We start from the raw sequence: 22264 nt of genomic DNA on the forward strand, positions 1-22264 counted from the left end.
GAGCAATCAGGGGATCGATTTATCGCATCTACACTAGATGCGATAAATTGATCCCTGATAGATCAGTAGTCGTACCCTTAGTCAGTGAGGTGTGCATGTCAAGAGCTGTAGGAGGAAGCCACGCTGTTGGAGAAACTAAGCAATACATATCCATATCAGGTGCAAGGAAGGAGGCCGTGAGGTAACAGTGAAGGAAATATTGAGTGGGGACTGCTGTGGGGAAAGTGGCCTAGGGAATTGTACACATCCTATTTCCAAAAAGTCAGCTACCATAGCGGCTATTATTAGGGTCCCTGGGCTGGAGCCCGGAGTAGATGGTGGGCCCGGGCTCCCCTCTCCCCTCCCTGATTAATTACTGAGATTGGGAGACAACAGAGACTGTGCAAGGGAGGGTTACTTCTCCTCACCTCCCTTGCTGGCTTATGATGAAAATGGCTCAGTAAGCTGTGATCCTTGTCTCTAGAGAGAGAAGGGCTACGTGGAGGGTCACAGTGAGCTTCTGAGGCTAGTGAAATCCGCCAGGAAGCGCGGGACCCACTGAAACAAGACAAAGCTTTGTCACACAATGAAATGTCAATTAGACACAAAGTAAACTCTTCTTTCCTAAATCCATCAGCTATTGCACAAAGAAAGCCTGGTAGACACATGCAAAATTGTTCCCAGGTTGCTTAATTCACACAATAAATTGTACAGTTAGAAAATACAGCAAAATAGAAATTGAAGTTTTGGGTGGCTAAAGGAAATTCCATTTTAATTTACAGATTCTCTTTATATGCCAATCTGCACCTGAAATAACTTTCCTCTCTTTCAAGCTGTTACCTGCATATCGGTGACAGATGACACTAACTAATAAAAATATAAAATGCTTGCCCTTCTATAATTTGTTCTGTTGAATTGATTGCAGGCAATGCTCACAGATGTGTATTCCAGAAGAGAAAATGCTTCTGGTTTTGAAAAAAGTGTATGTAGCTACAGTGCATGTATTCAGCACATCTTTTAGGTGTATAATTATATGTAAGAGCAATAGATGTCTAAGATCACATATTTTATTACGAGGCTTTTATAATCAGAAAAACATTTAAAATACCAACATTCAAATAAACATCAACATTAAAATGATGGGACTATCAAAGCAAATGAAAAATAAAGACAAGGGAGCTGATTCTCCTGTCACATTGGTGAAAATCAGGCACAAGTAAAAATATTCTGGTTTTATATCAATGTAAGTGAAAGGAAAATCAGACCCTGTGTAGACACTGTATCAAATATGCATGGTAGTTATTCTTTGCAAGTACAATAGCTTGTCATTTTGAAACTTTTATTCCACCCAATAAATCTAATAGAATAGTGAGGACAAAGTCCTGGTTTTGTATTGATTACGCCAGTCATTCACTCCTAGAAAAAGTGAGTCAACATTCTGTTCTCAGTAAAACAAGCTGGAAGTCAAAATTGGTTTGTACATGTGTGATTGAAATTGGCTCAATGTGTAAATTTTAAAAAAATCCATAGTCACGCAAACAGTACTCAAAAAACTATAGACAGGAAAAAGAATTTTTTTCTATATGATTTTAATGAAAATAACTATCTCAGGATTGGGCATTACCTAGCAGTTTATAAACACCTGGATTAACTGCAGCCCTCGGCTTCTCTAGTCAACCTCCAAATACCAGCAAATGCCTTCCCTGTCAGACATTACATTGGACCTAATTCTATCCTGACCCATGCCCTGTGCAGTCCTATTCTCTTCAGCCTTGTTCAACTCCAGTGGAGATACAGTATGTGATCCAGGGAAGAATTTGGTCCATAACATCAAGATGGTGAGAAAATTCTCTGCATGTATCAGGAGACCAGTGACAACAAATGTACCCAGCAACTGCACAAAGACACGGGGAGGTAGCTTCTTGCTTCCGCGTGCTGAGGCAGGTGGGGGCCTGTTGAGTGCCCTGGAATCTGACCAGGACAGTCCATAGGATCTGTCTTTTTATGGATCCTCAAACAACCACCCATCACTTCTTTGGAGGCACATTTGGGACACAAAGCCTAACTTCAGCCACTAGACTAAAGCAGCTTCTGTGGAGCAGCTCCCATAGCCTGGGGCTTGGAGTCCCTCACTGGTCTGGGTACTAGGTTCCTGGATTTGGCCAGTGTGATAGCATTTATGGGGTTATGAGGTCATGGAAAGGAATCATGGTAGACCAAAGAATAATCCAATTTATAACCAAGGTCAGTATTATCCTGGAAAACAGAGAGAAGCCTGGGAGAGACTATCCTAAACAGGAGAAACCCAGAAAAGCCAAAGGGCGTTTGTACACAAATAAGAATGGGAAAAAGGCTATTACAAATACCTACAAAACGGTAACTGACCTTCTCTGTGATGCATTTAGGTCACTTGTTAAATGCGTGGAAAGTATTGATTTTGCTTAACTAAATTATCTCTGTGCATTTGACAGGGACAAATGCTAAACACGGACTGCGCTGTAAGGCTTGTAAGATGAGCATCCACCACAAGTGTACAGACAATATTGGACAACAGCATTGCATGGGCAAACTGGTAAGCAAGCTACTCAGTACAAATTGAACAGAATGCTACACAGCTCGCATTTCATCCATTAACTCTTTACACTCTGCCCTGTTAGCGGTTACTTCCAGAATGTAGCCGATTGGTGTGTTCGCTAATCTGGAATCAAGTTCCTTTCATTTAGATTATGACAATTATGACTCGAGATCTGAGGAGACACATACAGTTTCTGTACTGTTGTAGGGATGTGGGTATATGGTTTCACATGAGTCAAATTAATCTAAATATTAGTTATTTTTAATTGAATATGCTATATAGTAAGGATCTCTGCACAGAATTAATAAAACTGTTAAAATTAGGGCTGGTTTAAACAGTTGAAAAATCTGTTGATAAATATCCTGTAAATTTCATTTGACTGATTGCTGCCCTCAAAATTTTTGGAAAACAATAATTTAGCAAAAACAAAACCACTTTACAGCGATATTAAATATCATGCTTCAGAGCTTAAGCTGAACACTGACTATTAGAGATCAGGATAAGCAGGGGCGGCTCCAGGCACCAGCATGCCAAGCACTGGCCTGGGGCAGCAAGCCGCCGGGAGCGCTCTGCCGGTTGCCGTGAGGGCAGCAGGCAGGCAGGGCCAGCGCTTCCATTTAGGCAGCCTAGGCAATCGCCTAGGGCACCAGGATTATTGGGGGGCGGCATTTTGCTGGGGGGGAGGTAGGCGGCTCCAGTGGACCTGCCGCAGGCGTGCCTGGGGAGGGTCCCCTGGTCTCGCAGCTCCAGTGGACCTGCGCTGCGGACGGTCCACTGCTCCCGCGGCTCCGGTGGACCTCCCGCAGGCACGCCTGCGGCAGCTCCACCAGAGCCACAGACCAGCTGACCCTCCACAAGAATGTCTGCTGCAGGTCCACCAGAGGCGCGGGACCAGCGCAGGGCGGCGAAATGGTCGTGCACCTAGGGCACTAAAAACACTAACGCCGGTCCTGCAGGCAGGTTGCCTTCGGCGGCATGCCTGGGGAGGGTCTGCTGGTCTCGTGCCTGCGGGAGGTTCGCCGAAGCCGTACTGCCGAAGCCGCGAGACCGGGGACCTTCCACAGGCAAGCCGCCGAGGGCAGCCTACCTGCCGTGCTTGGGGCGGCAAAATACCTAGAGCCGTCCCTGAGGATAAGACCTAGTAAGGAGGGGTGGATTACCCCACATATGCTTATGCAGGGATCTTGCCCCTTCCTCTAAAGCGTCTTCGACTAGCCACTGTTGGAGACACGGAATACTGGACTAGCTGGACCCTGGGTCTGATCCAGTCTGGCAGTTACTGCAGTGCTTGAGTGTAGATGCTAACGGCACTGAAAAGAGGAGTCCTCCTGTTGCTGTAATATATCCATCTCTCTGAGAGCTGGTAGCTAGGTTGATGGAAGAATTTTTCCAGCAACCTAGCATTGTCTACACCTCCCTTCTCTTCATGTGTCAGTATATTTATGCCTATATATGTAATTTTCACTCCATGCATCTGAGGAAGTGGGGTTTTTACCCACAAAAGCTTATGCCCAAATAAATCACTTAGTCTTTAAGGTGCCACTGGATTCCTCACTGCATAGGAGAGGAAGGATTGAGCCACCCTGAATGCTACTGCAACCAATGGGCTGTAGTACAGGCTATGGAGCAGCATTGCATCCTCTTGGGATGATTCCTGGGGAGAACTGCTGAGCAAAGCCCATTTACTCTGGCGTTGTATAAGGAAAGATGATTCACCCTTAAAGCCATATTTATGGGCATGTGTCTCTACCTCCCAAGGATCTGAAGTGGGTCACACCAATATGAGATAAAGACCCAAACTGAGAGCCACAAGAAAATCAGCAATTCCCAAAACTTTAAATAGTGTGGCAATAGCTTCCTTAGCATCCAATATTGCTAAACCTCTATTTTATGATCCAGCATTTCTGCTGTAATTAATTTAAACTTATTAACACTAAATTTGTGTAAGGTTGAAGATAAAATAGAGTTTGAAAATGAAGGCCATCATTCCAGATAATATTAAGAAACAGAAATGAGATGTTTCCAGCAGGCCAAAAAAAAAAACAAAAAAAAACCTATTCTCAGCACCCTGCAGTGAAGGAGGTAAATTGCTGGTCTGTAACAGAGAGTATATTCCTGCTCTCGAGACTTTTTTTAATGGGAAATCAGACTAGCAGAACAGCTGAGATTATTTCTGATGCTCCGTGATGCTACATCAGTCATGTCACGCTGCAACACTTCACATGTTTCCTCTCTCTAGCCAAAGGGGTTTCGGCGTTATTACAGTTCCCCGCTACTCATTCATGAACAGTTTGGCTGCATCAAAGAAGTGATGCCTATTGGTGAGTTTTAATCTTTCAATCTCTCTTGGTCTGCATTATGCTTTCAGAAGTGATGTTTATTCTCAGCAGCCCTTCAACTCCTTTGCCAGTGAGGGGCCAGGTGTTCTTCCACCATCTCAGAGTAGTAGTCCTTCAAAATTGTAACCAAAAGAAATGTGTTTATTTTTATTTTCAATATTACATGATTCAAAGGCACAATACAAATAAGATGCTCACTGTTATCAAGTTCATCAAACCAATGCCTGTGCTCAAAGTGGGAGGAGCCCATGCATTGCTGCTAGCCAGGCCTGATTTGGGAAGAAGCACCACAAGAGTTGTATGTTAAAGTAACAGTGAACTATGCTCAACGCTGATCAGGATCTTGAATGAATTATGCTTCCATTCTCTCTTGTTCACCTTCCTTTCTCTTCTCTTTTTATTGTTACTGATTTAGTTATTATTTCTTCAGCTACTTGGGCCATATTTTGCTCTCTGTTACACCCTGTCCTGAAAATGAAAATTCTGAACCCCAAAAAATATTCAATTTTGAAAAACTTCCTCCATGTGATTAAGTTGACCATTTAAAACTGGCAATGCAAAAACTGCAAACCAAGAAAATAACTAACAGGAAAGAATGTGTCTGAGAACAGCCAATGGGCTAATATTTTTGCCTGTAGTTTCCATCAAATTTTTTTTAATTAAATGGCAGGGTGTAAATTTCCATTTTCAAAAAAAGACCCTTTTAATATGAGAATTGTTTCTGTTCAAAATATTCTGAGCAGCTCTTCTGTAAAAACAAGGTTTGTCTTGCTCTCTGTAACATTAATGACCCCAGTATCTTTCACCTCCCCACTAGATAGGTTAGCTGGTTACCACCCTCCGCCCCAGAGGAGGCTTCATTTCCATGATGCTATGTGTTATATAGAGCCTGAATCTGGTCTCAGTCATACTGCTGTAAATTTGTAGACTTTGACTGACTTACCTTGATTTACACCAGTGTAAGTTGGAGCATACGTTCAGAGAGTCCAAAGCCGGAAGGAACAACGGTGATCAACCAGACTGACCTCCTGTATAATACAAGCTGCAGAACTTGCCCCTTATAATTCTTCTTTGAACTAAATGGTACCTTTTAGGAAAACATCCAGTCTTGGTTTTAACATTTCTAGTGATAGAAAATCAGGTCCACAGTTCTTGAATGTGCTTTGGGATGAAGAGTACTTGGTAATGTAAGACCCTGATCCTACAGTGAGAACTGTGTGGACAGACCTTACTGACTTAACTGGGGCTCTGCTTGGGGACAATGGTCCTTTCCTGTGGTTCTTAATGTAGAATTGGAGTTCCATATTCATTATCTTGCATCATTTTTCTCTTTCCTCGACTGAAACTTTTGCCTTTTTGAGATACGGGAGAAGTGCTCAGTTCTTATAAAATGATAGCTATGTAGGGCTAGATGGGACCTCAAGAGGTCATATAGTCCATTTCCCTGCTCTGAAGTGGGACCAAGCATACCTAGACCATCCCTGACAGGTGTTTGTCCAACCTATTCTCAAAAACCTCCAATGATGGGGATTCCACAACCTCCTGTGGTAACCTGTTTCAATGCTTATGGTTAGATAGTTTTTCCTATATCTAACCTAAACCTCCCTAGTTGTAGATTAATCCCATTACTTCTTGTACTACCTTCAGTGGACATGGAGAACAATTGATCACAGACCTCTTAATAACAACCCTTAACATATTTGAAGATTGTTATCAGATTCTCCCCCCCGCCCCCGTTTTCTTTTCTCAAAACTAAACATGCCCAATTTTTTAACCTTTCCTCACAGGTCAGGTTTTCTAAACCTTTTATCATTTTTGTTGCTTACCTCTGAATTCTCTCCAGATTTTCCACATCTTTCTCCAGCTGAGACTTCACCAGTGCTCAGTAGAGTCTCTTACATACAACATTCCTCTTAATACGGCCAAGAATGATATTTGCCTTTTTCTCGTGCATCACATTTTTGGCTTATATCCCATTTGTGATCCACTATAACCCCGAGATCCTTTATTCCAGTTATTTCCAATTTTGTAGTTGTGCATTTGCTTTTTCCTTCCTAAATGAAGTACTTTGCATTTGTATTTATTGAATTTCATCTTGTTGATTTCAGATCAGTTCTCCAATTTATCAAGGTCTTTTTGATTTATCATTCTGTCCTCCAAAGTACTTACAATCCCTCCCAGCTTGATGTCATCTGCAAATTTTATAAGCATAGTTGCCACTCCATTGTCCATTAATGAAAATGCTAAATAGTACCAGACCCAGGACTGACCTCTATGGGATCCCACTAGATACACCCTCTTAGTTTGACAGCGAACCACTGATAATGACTCCTTCAGCATGGTCTTTCAACAAGTTGTGCACCCACCTTATAGTAAATTCATCCAGACTGCATTTCCCTAGTTTGCTTATGAGAATGTCATATGGCACTGGCCTTACTAAAATTAAGTTATATCATGCCTACTGCTTTCTCCTTATCCACTAGGCCAGTAACCCTATCAGGGACGGAAATTTGGTTGGTTTTGCATGATTTATTCCTGACAAATTCATGTTAGCTATTACTTATCATCCTATTATCCTCTACCAACTGATTATTTGATCGTTGTTCTAGTACCTTTCCAAGTATTAAAGTTAAGCTGACTGGTCTATAATTCACCAGGTCCTCTTCATTCCCCATTTAAAGTAATTAGCATGTTTTCCCTTCTCCAGTCATCTTTAACCAGTTCATTCTCCATGAGTTCATGAAGATAATTGGTAATGGTTCCGAGATTGCTTCAGCTAGGTCCTTAAATACCCACAAAGACACAAAGCAGAGCTCAGCTCATATGAGAAGATCCAGTTTCCTTCGTGAACTGCTAATAACTTTTGTCCTTTTACATATATTATAAATATCTTCCATTCAAAAAAAGACCACAATTTGCTGGATGTTGAGATAAGGCCCATCTCTCTTTTGCAAAGGAAATAAGAGCCAGTCATAGAGCGTGTGGGTAGGAGGGATCAAGAAAGCATAGAAAAGGAGTCTGCGAGCGAGATCGATGGCCTAAGGGTATGTCTACACAGCAACAGATGATGCAATTGCAGCACACATCAGCATACCAAGCAGGCTTGCTAAAAATAGCAGGGAAGTTGCATCAGTACAGGCAGTGGCACAGGCTAACTGCCCAAATACAGTCCCACCTGGGACCCCAGGTACGAATTCGAGCAGCTAGCCCATGCCACCGTGCCTACACTGTCACTTATAGCATCAAAGCTAATATGGATATGCCTACACGGGCCACCTCAATTGCAGTATAGACTTATCCTAAGTGGGAGAAGGGAGAGGTGGTGAGACAGTGGGAATGGGTGTAGCTCATGTAGTTTCTCACAGATGAGGTGATTTTAGTTGCAATGGGAGATGATTTGGGGGAGAGGGGTCAGTCGATAGGAAGGGGAGCAAAGAATGAGTGGAATGATGGGATGGGCAGTTAAGTCTCTAAGTGAAGGAGACATAATGGTGGGTACTTTCTTTCACGTGTTTATCTCTTCTGTTGCAGCCTGTGGCAACAAAGTCGACCCCGTGTATGAAACCCTCCGCTTTGGAACCTCCTTAGCACAGAAGACCAAGAGGGGCAGCTCTGGAAGTGGATCTGATTCACCCAAACAGAACTCTGTAATCCTCCTGTTTTGTCTTCCTTTTTCCTTTTGCAGGATCACAGCACATCTCTACACAATAGTTCTATCAGTTTCCATCAGAAAGCCCAAATTTCAGGCTGTTAAAAAAATACATTCCAGACTAGAACAGGGCCTATAAACTCTTTTTTATAAACTCAGTTTTTTTAAATCTTGTAAATAACCTTAAAAAGAAGAAAAAATAGACATTGAACAGGTGAGTGTTCCTGTTTCACTTTGATCTGAAAATGCTGAAATTCAACAAACCGTGTAGGCCAGAATCATTTGGGAGGGAGAGGAGGGGAAGTAAAAACATAAACAAAAATGTTTAAATTTGAAAAGTGACCTGCACGGGCTTTAAAAGATGCATTGGTATCTTGCAATTAGCTGTGACTAGCCGGCAGTGCGTAGTCACAATGTTCTAGGGGCAGGACAGGTACTGAATTCTGCCTCCACCACCTACTCTTTGCCCATGTGCACAGGAGAGGGAGTAGCAGCCCAATGGCACTGGGGATCCATGATCTGAGTAGACCATGCAAGTGATTAAGGTAGCACCTTACATCCCCTTATTTTCATTCCAGGGCATGTCGGCCAGTCCATGACTGAAGCAGCAGAAGGCTGTTTTTTCAGGGGTGCTGAATGCCCACAACTCTAACTGAATTCAGTGGAAATTGCAGGTGATTGGCATCTCTGAAAATCAGGACCTAGATAGTAGTAGTAGTAGTCTAGGAATAGTTGGCTGCAGGGCTTAAATTTTCAGACACTACTCCCCAGAGCTCCCCAACTCCCCTGCCTCATTTGGGGCTCCAGGCTTCAGCTGCAGGGCATTAGCCCCATAGGGAGGTGCTTGGGCTCACGGCTTTAGCCCTGTGGAGACATGCCAGCTGAATTTAAGCCCTGGCTGATCACATGGTGCTAGCTGGGGTCCTTATTTCATTAAAGATGGCTGGAAACAATACATTACGCATGTGAGGGGAATGATCCTCCATCACGAATGAGAAGGAAGGTGGTCAATAGACAATCTCTCTAAGGTGTTGTCTACACTTGAAAAAGGGAACTCCTGCCTTAGAGTGAAGCCATCACTGTAAGAAAGCACTCATAGGATTTGGGCACAGCACTTAAACACATGCTTAATTTTAAACTGGTGTTTCAATCCATCCCTGTTCAGCACAGCACTTAAGCCATTATTTCATTTGGGACATAAACAGGTGCTTAATTGCTGTGTTGAATCAGGGCCTTAAATGGTACAGATGGACTTTTAAACAGATGTTAATGTAACTCAAAAAGGCAAACACAGAGAAATTCAAACCAGAGACTTACAATTCCTAAGTGAAAGCTGCACAGGAGATAGTAAAGGACATGCCCTTCATCCAATGTTTTCTCTTTTAAAAGAAATTTAATAATTTTCCACCTTTTTTTAAATTCAAAACCAGTTTTAACACCTTATGGTTTGTGATTACAGCTCTTTCTTTGGCTTATTTAATTTATACTGGAACAGGAGGAGTTCTACAAATGTAATTATTACCTGCTAAATCAATAAGGCATTATGTTAAATTATGAATGATTACTCAGGCATAGAAAACACAAATGGATTGTCAGCTTGCCCTGGACTTTTGATCATAACAACATGGGGAGTGGGTGTAAAGTATAGAATGCCAGTTTGTCATGAGCTAGTCTCCCAGTGAGTCAGAGTGTGACTAAACGTAGCATGTCTGTGCTTAGATAATATAGAAAAGCATGAGACAGATATGGGAAATTCAAACTTCTCACAGTTAAATCCTGAGCCAGCAATGGGTGAGCAGTTACAGAAATACAGAAACTAAACTTCTTCACTGTTGGTCCTTCCATCTCACATTCTCTGAGCCATTGTTTCATTACAATCACAATGGAGGTTGTGAATGATGTACCTGGTTTGCCCAATGTTCCAGGTGTGTTTATGCTGCAGTGAAGTGGGTAATAGATGCAAAGCAGGAAGGAATACGCCCTTTATGACCTTATTGAGACCAATGTCACAATACCATCTAGAATCTGCATGTCCCTCTATGTGATTTTAGCCTGGTTTCTTGAATGACCATAAATGGAAGGTAGGTATATGCTCCAAACAGAGCACCTGCCACTTCACTGCTTCCTCAGAATGTAACCCTCTAGCCCATGTTTATATGGGAAAATTGTTTGAAGTAATGCAAACATGGCACCAGTTTTCCTTCAGGGTTTGATGGATCAATTCTTTCAGAGTGACGCTTTGTATTTCAAAATGAGACTATTTGTCCTATAGGGCCTGATCCAAAGCTCATTGAAGTCAGTGGAAAGACACACACTAACTTCAGCAGGCTCTGGATCAGGCCCATAATGCAGAGATTGTTATGATACTGACACAATATTCAGCAAAACATTTTGCTATAGCAGGATAGCCTCACACTTTGACTGTGTTGTACTTGAGGTTTGGAGCCAAAGGCTTTTTACTTTTTAATCATTACAGAGATGCAGGAGTCTGGTGTTAAGGGAGCCAAAATGAAGCGTTACATTTACTGGAGGTTAAGTCTTGAAGCTAGTTGGTGGGAAATCCAGGGACCCGGCCTTTGCAAACTGTAGAAAAATAACTGTGACCTGGGGTTTCTTTCAACGGTGTCTGTTTTCCACCTAGGAGCTAGGAAGTCCATGTTCAGCCTGTGATATTCCCCCTAGTTTGCCCTGCTTTACACAGCATTATCATCACTTAATGTTTATATTGTGATAGAACCTAAAGGCCTCAGCCAGGTTGGGACCCCATTGTGCAAGGCACAGTACAAATATATAATAAATGACAGCTCCTGCCCGGAACTGCTTGCAGTGTAAAAGACAAACCGTAAGAGGTGAATGGGACAAACAGGAGGGTAGGGTGGTGGTGGGGGAGACAAGATAACAAAATGATTTTGAGTCCCGCCAGCTTCCTGTTAATTCCCATGGCAATATCCTTGGGGAAGGGGGAAGTTAGGAAAATAGGAGCACATTTTTCCTCAGGCAAAATGTGAAAATATACTGGATTTGACATATACAGAGCTGTAGGTAGGAAAAGTAAGCAGTATTATCCTTAAATACAATTTAGAAAACTGAAGACCAAAAAAGCAAAGGCCTGACTTTTCAAATATGAATGCCCAACTTTTACTATAAATTTCTGCTAAAAGAAATTAAAGAAACATCTTTTAAAAAGACAATGATCCTAAAAATTATTTGTCAAATGCTTGTCCTATGAGGAAATACTGCTCATGACACTACTAACTTTTAAAAACCAAGAAATGTATTTCAGGTCCAGTCTTGCACTATTTGGGCAACCACTTCGTTGTCTTCATGCATAACTCCCATTGGTTTTGGAGTGGGGAGGAGTTATTTGTTATGGACCAATGTTGACACAAGAACAAATGGATATAAACTGACCATCAACAAGTTTAGACTTGAAATTAGTTGAACATTTCTAACCATCAGAGGAATGAAGTTCTGGAACAGTCTCCCTAAGGGAGCAGTGGAGGCAAAAAAGAAACCTAGTAGTCTTCACTACTGAGCTTGTTAAGTTGACATGATGAGACTGTTTACAATGGCATATGGCCCATCTGTGACTGCTAGTAGCAAGTAGCCCCAGCGGCTGGAGACAGAAGACTAGCTAGGGAGGGCTCTGAGCCACCACAGAGAATTCTTTACCAGGTGTCTGACTGGTGGGTCTTGCCCATATGCTCAGGGTCTAACTGATCACCATATTTGAGGTCAGGAAGAATTTTCCCTAGGTCAGATTTGCAAAGACCCTGCGTACTTGTTGCCTTCCTCTGCAGTATGGGGCATGGGTCACTTGCTGGTTTGAACTAAAGTAAATGGTGGATTCTATTTAACTTAAAGTCTTTAAAACATTATTTGAGACCTTCAGTAACTTAGCCAGAGGTTATGGTTCTACTACAGGAGAGGGTGAGTGAGATTCTGTGGCCTGCAATGTGTAGGTCATACTAGATGATCACAGTGGTACCTTCTGGCCTTAGTCTATGAGCAAGCAGAAAACCAGATTTTAGAACATTGTTAAAGAAAGCCACATCACTGATGGTGACCTTTAAACATAGCTGGAGTAATTTTTTTTTAATCTTTTCTTCATGATGCAAGCATAGGCCTGCAAAGCAGTTGGTTTACTTGTGTTTACAGTATCATTACACCGTATCATGAAGACATTAAATGCTAGGATGAAATCCTCAAAAGCACTATAAAAAGGTATTAACAGGAAATAAACAAATCTTGGGAATATACAAAAGGAAATAGGTTTTCAGACTAGAAAATGTGTCAGAAAACTCCAGAGTTTATAGAGATGTTTTAAAAATAATCCCAAAAGTAGAGCAGGGTGTGAACTCAGAATCTGAGGGTTCAGCGGGTCACATTCTGATAACCTTATCTGGAGCAGCTCCTTACTCCAATGTAATGACTCATGGAGAAAGGTGCTACTCAACACAAGTAACTCTGGCCCTTAGACTATATACTTTTGAGGCCTGGAACTGTGTTGTCCTCTGTGTTTGTACAGCACCTAGTACCATGGGGGCACTAATCCTGATTGAAGCATCTAGGCACTACTGCAGTACAACTAGTGCATAAAATAAGCATAACAAAGATATTTAGCTTTTAATTTTTTAATGATACCAGTGAAGAAATTAGGTGCAGTAATTACGTGACTAATTTCAGTAGGTCTTTCACACTCCTGAGCTTGCGTCCATAGCAAATTGGAGAAATTAAAGTCACACTTTATATTAAGGATGTGTTTTTTAATAAATTATATGTTTTAATAAACCATTAATGAATTGTTAGAGGGTTATGAAGTATAACTGCAAATAGACATTTACAAGTACCAAAAACAGCTACTCTGTACAGATACCAACCATTCTTTATTAACTCCTAACCCCCAACTTCATCTGCTGCCCAGAAACCTGTTGTACACTAGAACTGGCATTCATTTGGCTTTCCTGCTGCTTCCCATTAAGAATTTGAACTGCCCCATTGGATAGCATGTTATCAGCAAATCTCTTCATGTTGACTTCCTCCACTTTCAAAACACCAAGCTGCTGCTTTCACTTAATGCTCTTGTGTGATTTTATTTCACCTCATTACCCACTTTCTTCCTTATTCAGTCCATTTCATCCTCTCTTTCCTCATAGACTTCAGACCTAGCAGAAGTTCCTGAGGAAGCGGATGGTTCAGGACGTGTGTTTGATATAAACAGGAAACGCAGCAACAGTGGTGAGTTCTGGACCATCTAGTATTTTCAGATGCACAAAAATAGTCTTCTAAATGAGTGGTGTAATTATTCCACTACCTTGGCCCACACAAGTGGAATCCATGATGGGTGAATTTGGCCCAATGTTGACTTTTCTGAGTAGCGAAATTGCAGTGTCCACTGGGTTCCAGTTCAGTCCTGGTGATAGAAGGATTGTGTGTAGAAAGAACTTTGGGGCACCCAATAAACTTCTAAGCCAGGAGTGGAGTTGTTGTTGCACCAAGGCTCACCAATACCACCAAGAAACATTAGTATTCCCAAACTTCAAGTAGGGGCAGACTGGCCGAATCTGAGGCAAACACATACCATAGTGAATAGACCTTCCTTCTTTGAACCCCAACATCCACTTCTTCCACAGTGGAAATCCCCATTGGTCTTGGCATATGGCTAGTAATTTTTATAGTGGTCAGGTGTTAACTGTAGTTGTCTTTTCCCACCCCCAACCCCATTTTACCTCCTTCTCAGACTCCTCCCTGCTCCTCACTCTGACCCTTTCATTTCATATCTCTGTTTTCAGTCCTTTTCCTCCCTCTCAGCATATGACCCACCCATCAGTGGCACCGACCTCCTCCTGATGGGTGGGCTACATGCTGAGAAGGAATTTTCAACCTCAGTTGAGCACTTGGAACTGTAACTCAACCTGGCCAGTGGAAAAGCATCCGGTCAACCTGAGTTTCATTTTTCCCCTGAGGTTTTCAGATCGCTTTCCCCGCCCCCCCATCACTTACCTCATCTTTTTTTTTTCCCTTCAGCCTGTAAGAAACTTTTCTATGGGATCTGTATGACTTAGTGGCATCAAGAGGCTTGCTCAAAGAGATCAGTTTAAAGAACTCAGCATATGCCAAACCTCCAGATAACTTCCTCAGCACATTAATGATTCCTTTGATCGGCATTGGCTTTCTTTCTCGATCCATCCTTCAGAGGCCTAGTGTATAAATTATGCAGCACTTGCTCCAACTATTTCCTCTTGGTAGATTTTAATAAACTGCCTGTGTTGTTTGTACTAACGATGGAAATGCTAAGACCCTTTCGTGCTGTCAGAGTTCCCACATGGTTTTCCTGCAGCTGCAAGAGCAAACAGATGGATTTGTGCAGAGATGAACCCCATAGTTGCTATGATCTTTACTTTTATATGTCTCCCAGTAATATTCAGAGAGCATGAGCTAAACAGAGATTAAAAGTTTCATGAACTCATTTAAAAATATTCTTGGGGCGTTATTCTCCATTGCATTGCTCCAGCTTTACACGGGATAACTCCAGTGATTCTAAGTGGTGTTACTACACCATAAAGCTAGAACAACACAGCAATGAATCAGGCCCCTTGTGTTTTATTTTTCCCCAGAGAAACCTGACTTCCTCAAGGAATGTTTTAGAAAAATGCAGATTTGTGTGTCTGTTTGTGGAATAGTGAAACAGCAAGAGGAACACAGTATGGAGACGTCTAGGATGCACAGCTAACACAGGCTGGTTTATACATTTCTCTAGGATTGAGATAATTTCAAGGGAAAATTAATTCTCTACAGTGCTAAAGCACACACAATATCAAATGTGCTTAGTTTACAAACAAAAGGATGGCTTTTCCAACTGCCAGCTCTGTAAACTTACCCTGGTCTCCACCAGTCAATTGGGCTCATTACTTTGCATGCATTATTACCAATAATAAAAGTTATGCAGGTCAAATTACTCTGTAAAAGACATCTGTTCAGTCCCATTGTCATCAGTGAGTTTGTGTAGATGTAACTGATTCAGGTATAGGAAACCCTTCAGGTAGGAACACACTTAGTATTCAGTTCTGTCAACGCACCAGGAACAGAACCCAGCTCCTGCACTCAGTTGATTCTGCATTGCTAACCAGTGTAAAATATAGTAGTAAGATTTTATTTTTGTAATGGAGAAGTCAGAAATTACCCTGAATACGCAGAGGTAGCCAATCTGATGAACAGGAGGGTTATATTTAGATAGTCCAGTTTTCAGGTCAGAAATGCACTCTAAAATTTTGTAAAGCCTTTTCACGTTATGGATGGTGGAAGTCTAGATAGATATTACCTCACTCATGTTTTCTGTTATTGGACCAAATTCTGTTGGTGACAGAGACAAGCTTTTGAACTTAAACAGAGCTCTTCCCCAGAACTGAAGGGCTCTGTGTGAGCTCAAAAGCTTGTCTCTCTCACCAACAGAAGCTGGCCCAATAACAGATATTAGCTTACTGACCTTGTCTCACTGCACCACTGGGGAGGCAGAGAGAGATTCAGCAGGAGTGCACTGACTTCTTGGCTTTTATTATTCTGAAAGTATGAAACTAAATCACAGAGAAAGGAGACAATAATATACAGAACAATCACTAATGACTGGCTCGGACTGCTTGTGGAGACTTCTGACTTGTATTTCTTATTTTTCTAACAAATGTAAGCCAATGCTGGGACTAAACTTTTTTTAAAGGTGACTTAGGCCCAGAACAGTTGATGGCTTCCAACTACTGAAATCATGGCTGGGCTTTGTCCAAAAGTAGGGGACACTATTCTCTAAAAATTATGAAACTGTTCTTAGAGAATGAACATAGTGTAATAAAGCAATTGATGTTAGCAGGGAAGGCACCTGAAGCAATGCTGTATAAATCAGCTAGTGAAACAATTACAGTAGATTAAGCTAAATTCTGATACCCTTATTAACCCTGAATGGGACCTTACATCTTGAGTATACCTATCTCATAGATCTGGAAGGGACCCTGAAAAGTCATCAAGTCCAGCCCCCTGCCTTCATTAGCAGGATCAAATACTGATTTTACCCCAGATCCCTAAGTAGCCCCCTCCAGGTTTGGGCTCAGAACCCTGAGTTTAGCAGGCCAATGCTCAAACTACTGAGCTATCCTTCCTTATAGGGCCCATTGATTTCAATGGAGTTACCCACAAAGTGAGGTGTTACTCAGTGTGAGTAAGGCTGCCAGAATTTCATTGCCCAGGAGTCAAGAGACCTGGGCTCTATTCTCAACTCCACCACTGACCTGCTGCATGACCTTAGGTATTTCTCCTGTTTCCCTTCCCACCTTTTATTTTGTGTATTCTGGTTGTTAATTCTTCAAGCAGGGACTGTCTTGCACTACTTGTTTGTACGGTGCTTAGCACAATGGGGCGCCTGACTTGATTGGGGGCTATAAGTGCTATTGCAATTACTGAGAGCAGTAGGGAACAGTTAGAGAGGGGGGATTAGGCGTGAGATATATAAGATGGGCCTCGGGAGGTGAATGGCCTTCAGCTGTCCCTAAAATGTCCTGTGTTTTGTTTTATTTCAGTGTTTACCTACTCAGAAAATGGAACAGAAGACTTTGGAGAAGAATCAAAAAGGATTAACTCCCTGGTATGGGCAAAGATTTAGTGAGCATATAGTGAAAATGTTAATTGGTTTAAGAGGCTTGTTTTTAAAGAAACACACTTGGGCGAGTTTTATAAATTGGCCTGGTGAACACAAACTTTATGAGAGGTGAGCCAGAGCAATGTGAATGGAGCAGTCTTACACCTGTGACAGCATAAGAATGACACTGCACAATCCAGAGTCTGACAATTTGAAAAGGAGCTTGGTTTTTTTGCCGTTTCTTTTGGTCAAATTGTCCCTGGTCCTTGCATGAGGGCATATATGGAGAGGAGGAATACAAGGAGTGGTCTCCCTCATTGAGCACACTGTGCAAACGTTCCTGAGGTGGGAGAGTGCCCAATCCTTCCTTGAGCTCTGACTTTCATGGTTATGCACCACCCTCCTCAGCACTGTGGATGATCAGCAGAGGGCTTTAACAGAGGGCTAGATGTTTGCGGGGAAGGATGGTGGAGAGGAGACATGGAAAATTACAGGAGGGCCATAGGAGTAATAACAAGGAATCTGCTCAAAATTTTAGATGTCTATACACAAATGCAGGGAGTATGGGGAATAAACAGAAAGAACTGGAATTATTAGTCTGTAAGCTAGATGATGGCTTAGGGAAGGACAGGCAGAATAAAAAAGAAGAAAGTGTTCCATTATACATCAAGAATATATACACCTGTTTTAAAGTTCAGGAGGAGGTAAAAGGCAGACCAGTTGAAAGTGTCTGGATAAAGATCAAAAGGGTAAAAAATGGGGGTGACATCATGGTAGGGATCCATTATAAATCACCAAATCAGGACAAGGAGGTGGATGAAGCATTTCAAGAACAAATAACAGAAATATCCAAAACAAAAGGCCTGTTAGTGATGGGGGGACTTTACCCAGACACCTGTTAGAAAAGTAGCATGACAAAACTCAGATTTTCTAATAAGTGCTTGGACTGTATTGAGGACAACTTTTTGTTTCAAAAAAAATGGAGGAAGGAACCAGGAGGACAGCCATTTTAGATTTGATTCTGACCAACAGGGAGGAATTGGTAGTGAATCTGAAGCAGGAAGGCAATTTGGGTGAAAGTGACCATGAAATTATAGATTTCATGATTCTAAGGAAAGGAAGGAATGGGAGCAGCAGAATAGGGGCAATGGACTTCAAAAAAGCAGATGTTAACAGGCTCAGAGAGCTGATAGATTCTCTTCCCATAGGACCTTATCTAAGGGAAAAAGGAGTTCAGGAGGGCTGACAGTTTCTCAAGGAGACAGTATTAAAGGCACAACTGTAAACTATCCTGATGCAAAGGAAAGATAAGAAGAATAGTAAGAGGCCAATATGACTCCCTCAGGAGTTCCTTAATGACCTGAAAATCAACAAGGAATGCTACAAAAAGGGGAAACATGGACAAATTGCTAAGGAGGAGTATAAAAACAGCACACGCAGGTAAGGACAACAGCAGAGGGACTAAGGCACAAAATGAGTTATACTTAGCAAGGAACAGAAAAGGGAATGAGAAGAGGTTCTTTAATACATTAAAATCAAGAGAAAGACAAAGAAAAGCATAGGTACTATACTTAGAAGGGAAGGAGTGTTAATAACTGACAATAGTAAGAAGACTGTGGTGTTTAATGCCTATTTTTCTTCAGTCTTCACTAAAAAGGCTAATGGTGACCAGCTACTTAATACAATTAATATGAACAACAAGGGGGAAGGAACACAAGCCAAAAAGTACAAGTTAAAGGATATTTAGATTATTCAAGTCAGCACAATGTGATGAAATTCACCTTAGGGTACTTAAGGAAGTAGCTGAAGCAATCTGAGAACTATTTCCAATTATAGTCAAGAATTCACAGAGGAGTTTCTAGAAGGCTGGAAAATAGCAAATATAGTACCTGTCTTAAAAATGGGAACAAAGAGGACCCCGGGAATTACAGACCAGTCAGTCTAGCTTTAATACCTGGAATGATACTGGAACAAATTAAATAAGCAATTTGTAAACACTTAGAGGATAATAGGGTTATAAGGAGCAACCAGCATGGATTTCTCAAGAACAAATCATGCCAAACCAACCTAACTTCCTTCTTTGATGGGATCACTGACCTAATGGAGAGAAAGAAGACAATAGATATTGTGACAAAGTTCCTCCTCTACCTTGGTGGGTCCTGCGCTTATTGGCAGATTTGTTCACCTCAGTGATCTTCCCCTCTTGTGGAACCCACAGTCTGGGTCAGCTCCTCCTGTGTCTGATCAGGAGTTCGGGAGTTTGGGGGAAACCTCGGCCCGCCCTCTATCCGGTTCCAGCCCAGGGCCTGTGGATTGCAGGCTTTATAGTGCCTCCTGTAGCACAACTGCATGACAGCTACAATCTCTGGGCTACTTCCCATGGCCTCCTCCAAACACCTCTTATCCTCACCACAGGACTTCCTCCTGCTGTCTGACAAATGCTTTGTCCTCCTCAATCCTCTAGCAGTTCACTCTCAGCTTCTTGCTCCCAGCTCCTCACACACTCCTTCTCCTCTGGCTCCTCCCTACCTGACTGGAGTGAGCTCCTTTTTAAAGCCAGGTTGCCCTGATTAGCCTGCCTTGATTGGCTGCAGGTGTCTAATTAAAGTAGCTCTCTCTACTGCCTTCTAGAAAGATCTTATTGGCTCCAGGTGCCTTGATTAACCTGGAGCAACTGCCATTTGGTTACCAGGGTACTAGGGATTTTTTTAGCTTGGGGCTAACATACCTGTTTCTCAGTACTTTACTGTAGCCATCTGGCCTTGCCCCATCACATATCCCCCCGTCTGCTCAACATCATAGGGTTGGGCAACTTGGGACGCCAGGCAGTGTGCTCGTGAAAGACCATCTGCGTTGCCGTGGTTGGGCATCTAGCCCGGTGCCGTATGCAGAACTGGAATGGTTGGAGGAACAAGAACCACCTGGTGACCCTGCATTCTTTTCCTTATTTCTCTGCATCCTCTGAAGGGGTGCATGGTCAGTCACAAAGTAAATCGCCGGCCTAGAGAGGTATAACGCAGCGTCTCCATGGCCCATTACAGCAACGGAATCTCTCTTGACTACTGCATACTTTGTTCTCTTGGAGCAGCTTTCTGCTTAGGTAGAGGATTGGGTGTTCTTCTTCTCCAATCATTTGCGACAGAACCGCCCCCACCCCACCTCAGAAGCATCTGTTTGCCAAATAAATTCCTTGGCAAGTCCGGGGCTATGAGGATGGGTCATTACAGAGAGCTGTCTGAAGGTCATCAATGCCCTCTCTGCTGCGTCGGTCCACTTCACAACATGTCTGGACCTCGGCCTTCACCAGTTCCGTTAGAGACTTGCCCTACTGGCGAAGTGGGGAATAAAACGTCGGTAGTAGCCTACCACACTAGGAACGCATGGACCTGCTTCTTTCGGGCGGCCGGGCCAGTTTTGAATCGCCTCTAGCTTATTTAGTTGGGGCTTCACTATACCTTCCTACACCGGAGAGGGAGCGCTGTGCCAGTGGCCTCTGCCGGGGCCAGCCTCCGGCTCACCTTCCGTGTTGGTAGTTTCTTGATGGCTGCTCATGTCCATCTGCTACTAGCACGGTCTTCTGGCCCTGGGTCAGGATCCGGGTTCCCAAGGCCTTCGCGGCCTTCCTTTCCTTTTTTGTCTTCCGGCCTTTTGGGGGCTGCGAGAATAGATCCTGAGAAAACTCTGAAACATTGGGGGTTGACATTCCCCAACGATGAGTCGCTGCCAACAGGGTCCCCACTCCCTCCAGCCTCTCTGGGGGAGTAAATTCTCAAACCTGGATAGTCCCTCCCAATGACTACAGGATATGGGTTTAGAACTACGCCCACTGTCACCTCAGTGGGGTTCCCCTGAACCTCTGTCTCCCTGGGATGGTGGGGTAATGACTCACGGCCCCATGCACGCATGTCACTGCTACACGTTTGGCTTTGTAGCAGCTGGCTACTTTTACCAGCTTACCCCAATATAAGGTGATAGCACTCCCCGAGTCCACAAGAGCTGTAGTCTCTACTCCATTTATCTTCACGAGCCTGGTGTAGTTATGCGGGCTAACGCGACGCCCGCAAGGTGGATAAGGGAGCATGGGACTTGCCAGTCCCCTAAGTTGCATTGCATAGGCTCCTCGGTGGCTGGGACACTGTGCTGCTATGTGTCCCACTCCCCACATGCATAACATCTATAATTGTTTCTATCATTCCCCTATTCATGTGGGTTAGGGGGTTTAGTCTCAGGTTTTCCCCACTCAGGCCAATCCCTTCCTTCTGGGGTTCCGCTGTTTCGGCCCCCTCTCTTCCTCACCTAGGATTCCCAGGGTTTGGCTGTCCACTTCCAGGGCTGGGGTTGGGTGTTTGCTACGAAGGGGGCTTTCCTTGGGTAGCGGGTCACATTCCCTGGCTGTCATTGCGTCTTTCTACCAGCGTGATCTCTCATCATAGGTGGATGAATCGTTCTGACCTACCCATTTGCGGAGATCTGGTGGCAGTGCCCTTCATGTATCGGTCGATGACCAGACCTCTAGTATCTCTTCCGGACTCGGGACTCTGTTTGCAACCACTTTCGTGCAAGATGCATGAGGTCATACAGTTGGACCGCGCGGGTTTTGTTTCTGGTACCTCCATCGTGATACTGCTGGGCCGCACTGCAGTTGTGACCCCAGATCTGGCAGGATCTCTGCTTTCAGCTGGGGGTAGTCTGCTGCAGCCTCTTCAGGCAGATCATGGTAGGTCTTCTGGGCCTCCCCACACAGGATGGGCAAGGATGCCAGACCACTGATCTCTAGGCCAGGCCTCCCGTGGGGCTGTCCTCTCAAAGCCAGAAGGTATGCTTCTGCATCATCCTCCGTGTCATTTTCTGCAGCCAGTGGCTGGCCCGTATGAGCCGCATCCCTCACGGGCCACGGTTCAGCTCTGTAAGTAGTCTTTTACATGGTTCACTAGTTCCCGCAACATGCTCAGGTCTTGAGAAGCCTGGTCCATCAGCAGGCGTTAGTTTTCTTGCTGCAGCCACACTGCCTCCTGTTGGGCGGCTGCCTGGACACGAGTAGCCTCCTGCTGCGCTGCTGTGGCTTGTATAACAGTGCCTGAACTATGTCATCCATTGTG

At 43.3% G+C, this 22264-nt stretch overlaps 1 protein-coding gene across 1 annotated transcript in view; it reads left to right on the forward strand.

The window, feature by feature from the left end:
* STAC (SH3 and cysteine rich domain) overlaps nucleotides 1–22264 on the forward strand; it is a 108539-nt gene that overhangs the window by 66347 nt on the left and 19928 nt on the right. Inside the window, exons 3-7 of the mRNA XM_032780206.2 lie at nucleotides 2451–2551; nucleotides 4794–4875; nucleotides 8425–8540; nucleotides 13699–13780; nucleotides 17107–17171. Of these exons, the coding sequence (XP_032636097.1) occupies nucleotides 2451–2551; nucleotides 4794–4875; nucleotides 8425–8540; nucleotides 13699–13780; nucleotides 17107–17171 (446 nt within the window). The remainder of the gene's footprint in view (nucleotides 1–2450; nucleotides 2552–4793; nucleotides 4876–8424; nucleotides 8541–13698; nucleotides 13781–17106; nucleotides 17172–22264) is intronic.

Source organism: Chelonoidis abingdonii, chromosome 2 (genome assembly GCF_003597395.2).
Source record: "Chelonoidis abingdonii isolate Lonesome George chromosome 2, CheloAbing_2.0, whole genome shotgun sequence".
NCBI classification, from domain to species: domain Eukaryota; kingdom Metazoa; phylum Chordata; order Testudines; family Testudinidae; genus Chelonoidis; species Chelonoidis abingdonii.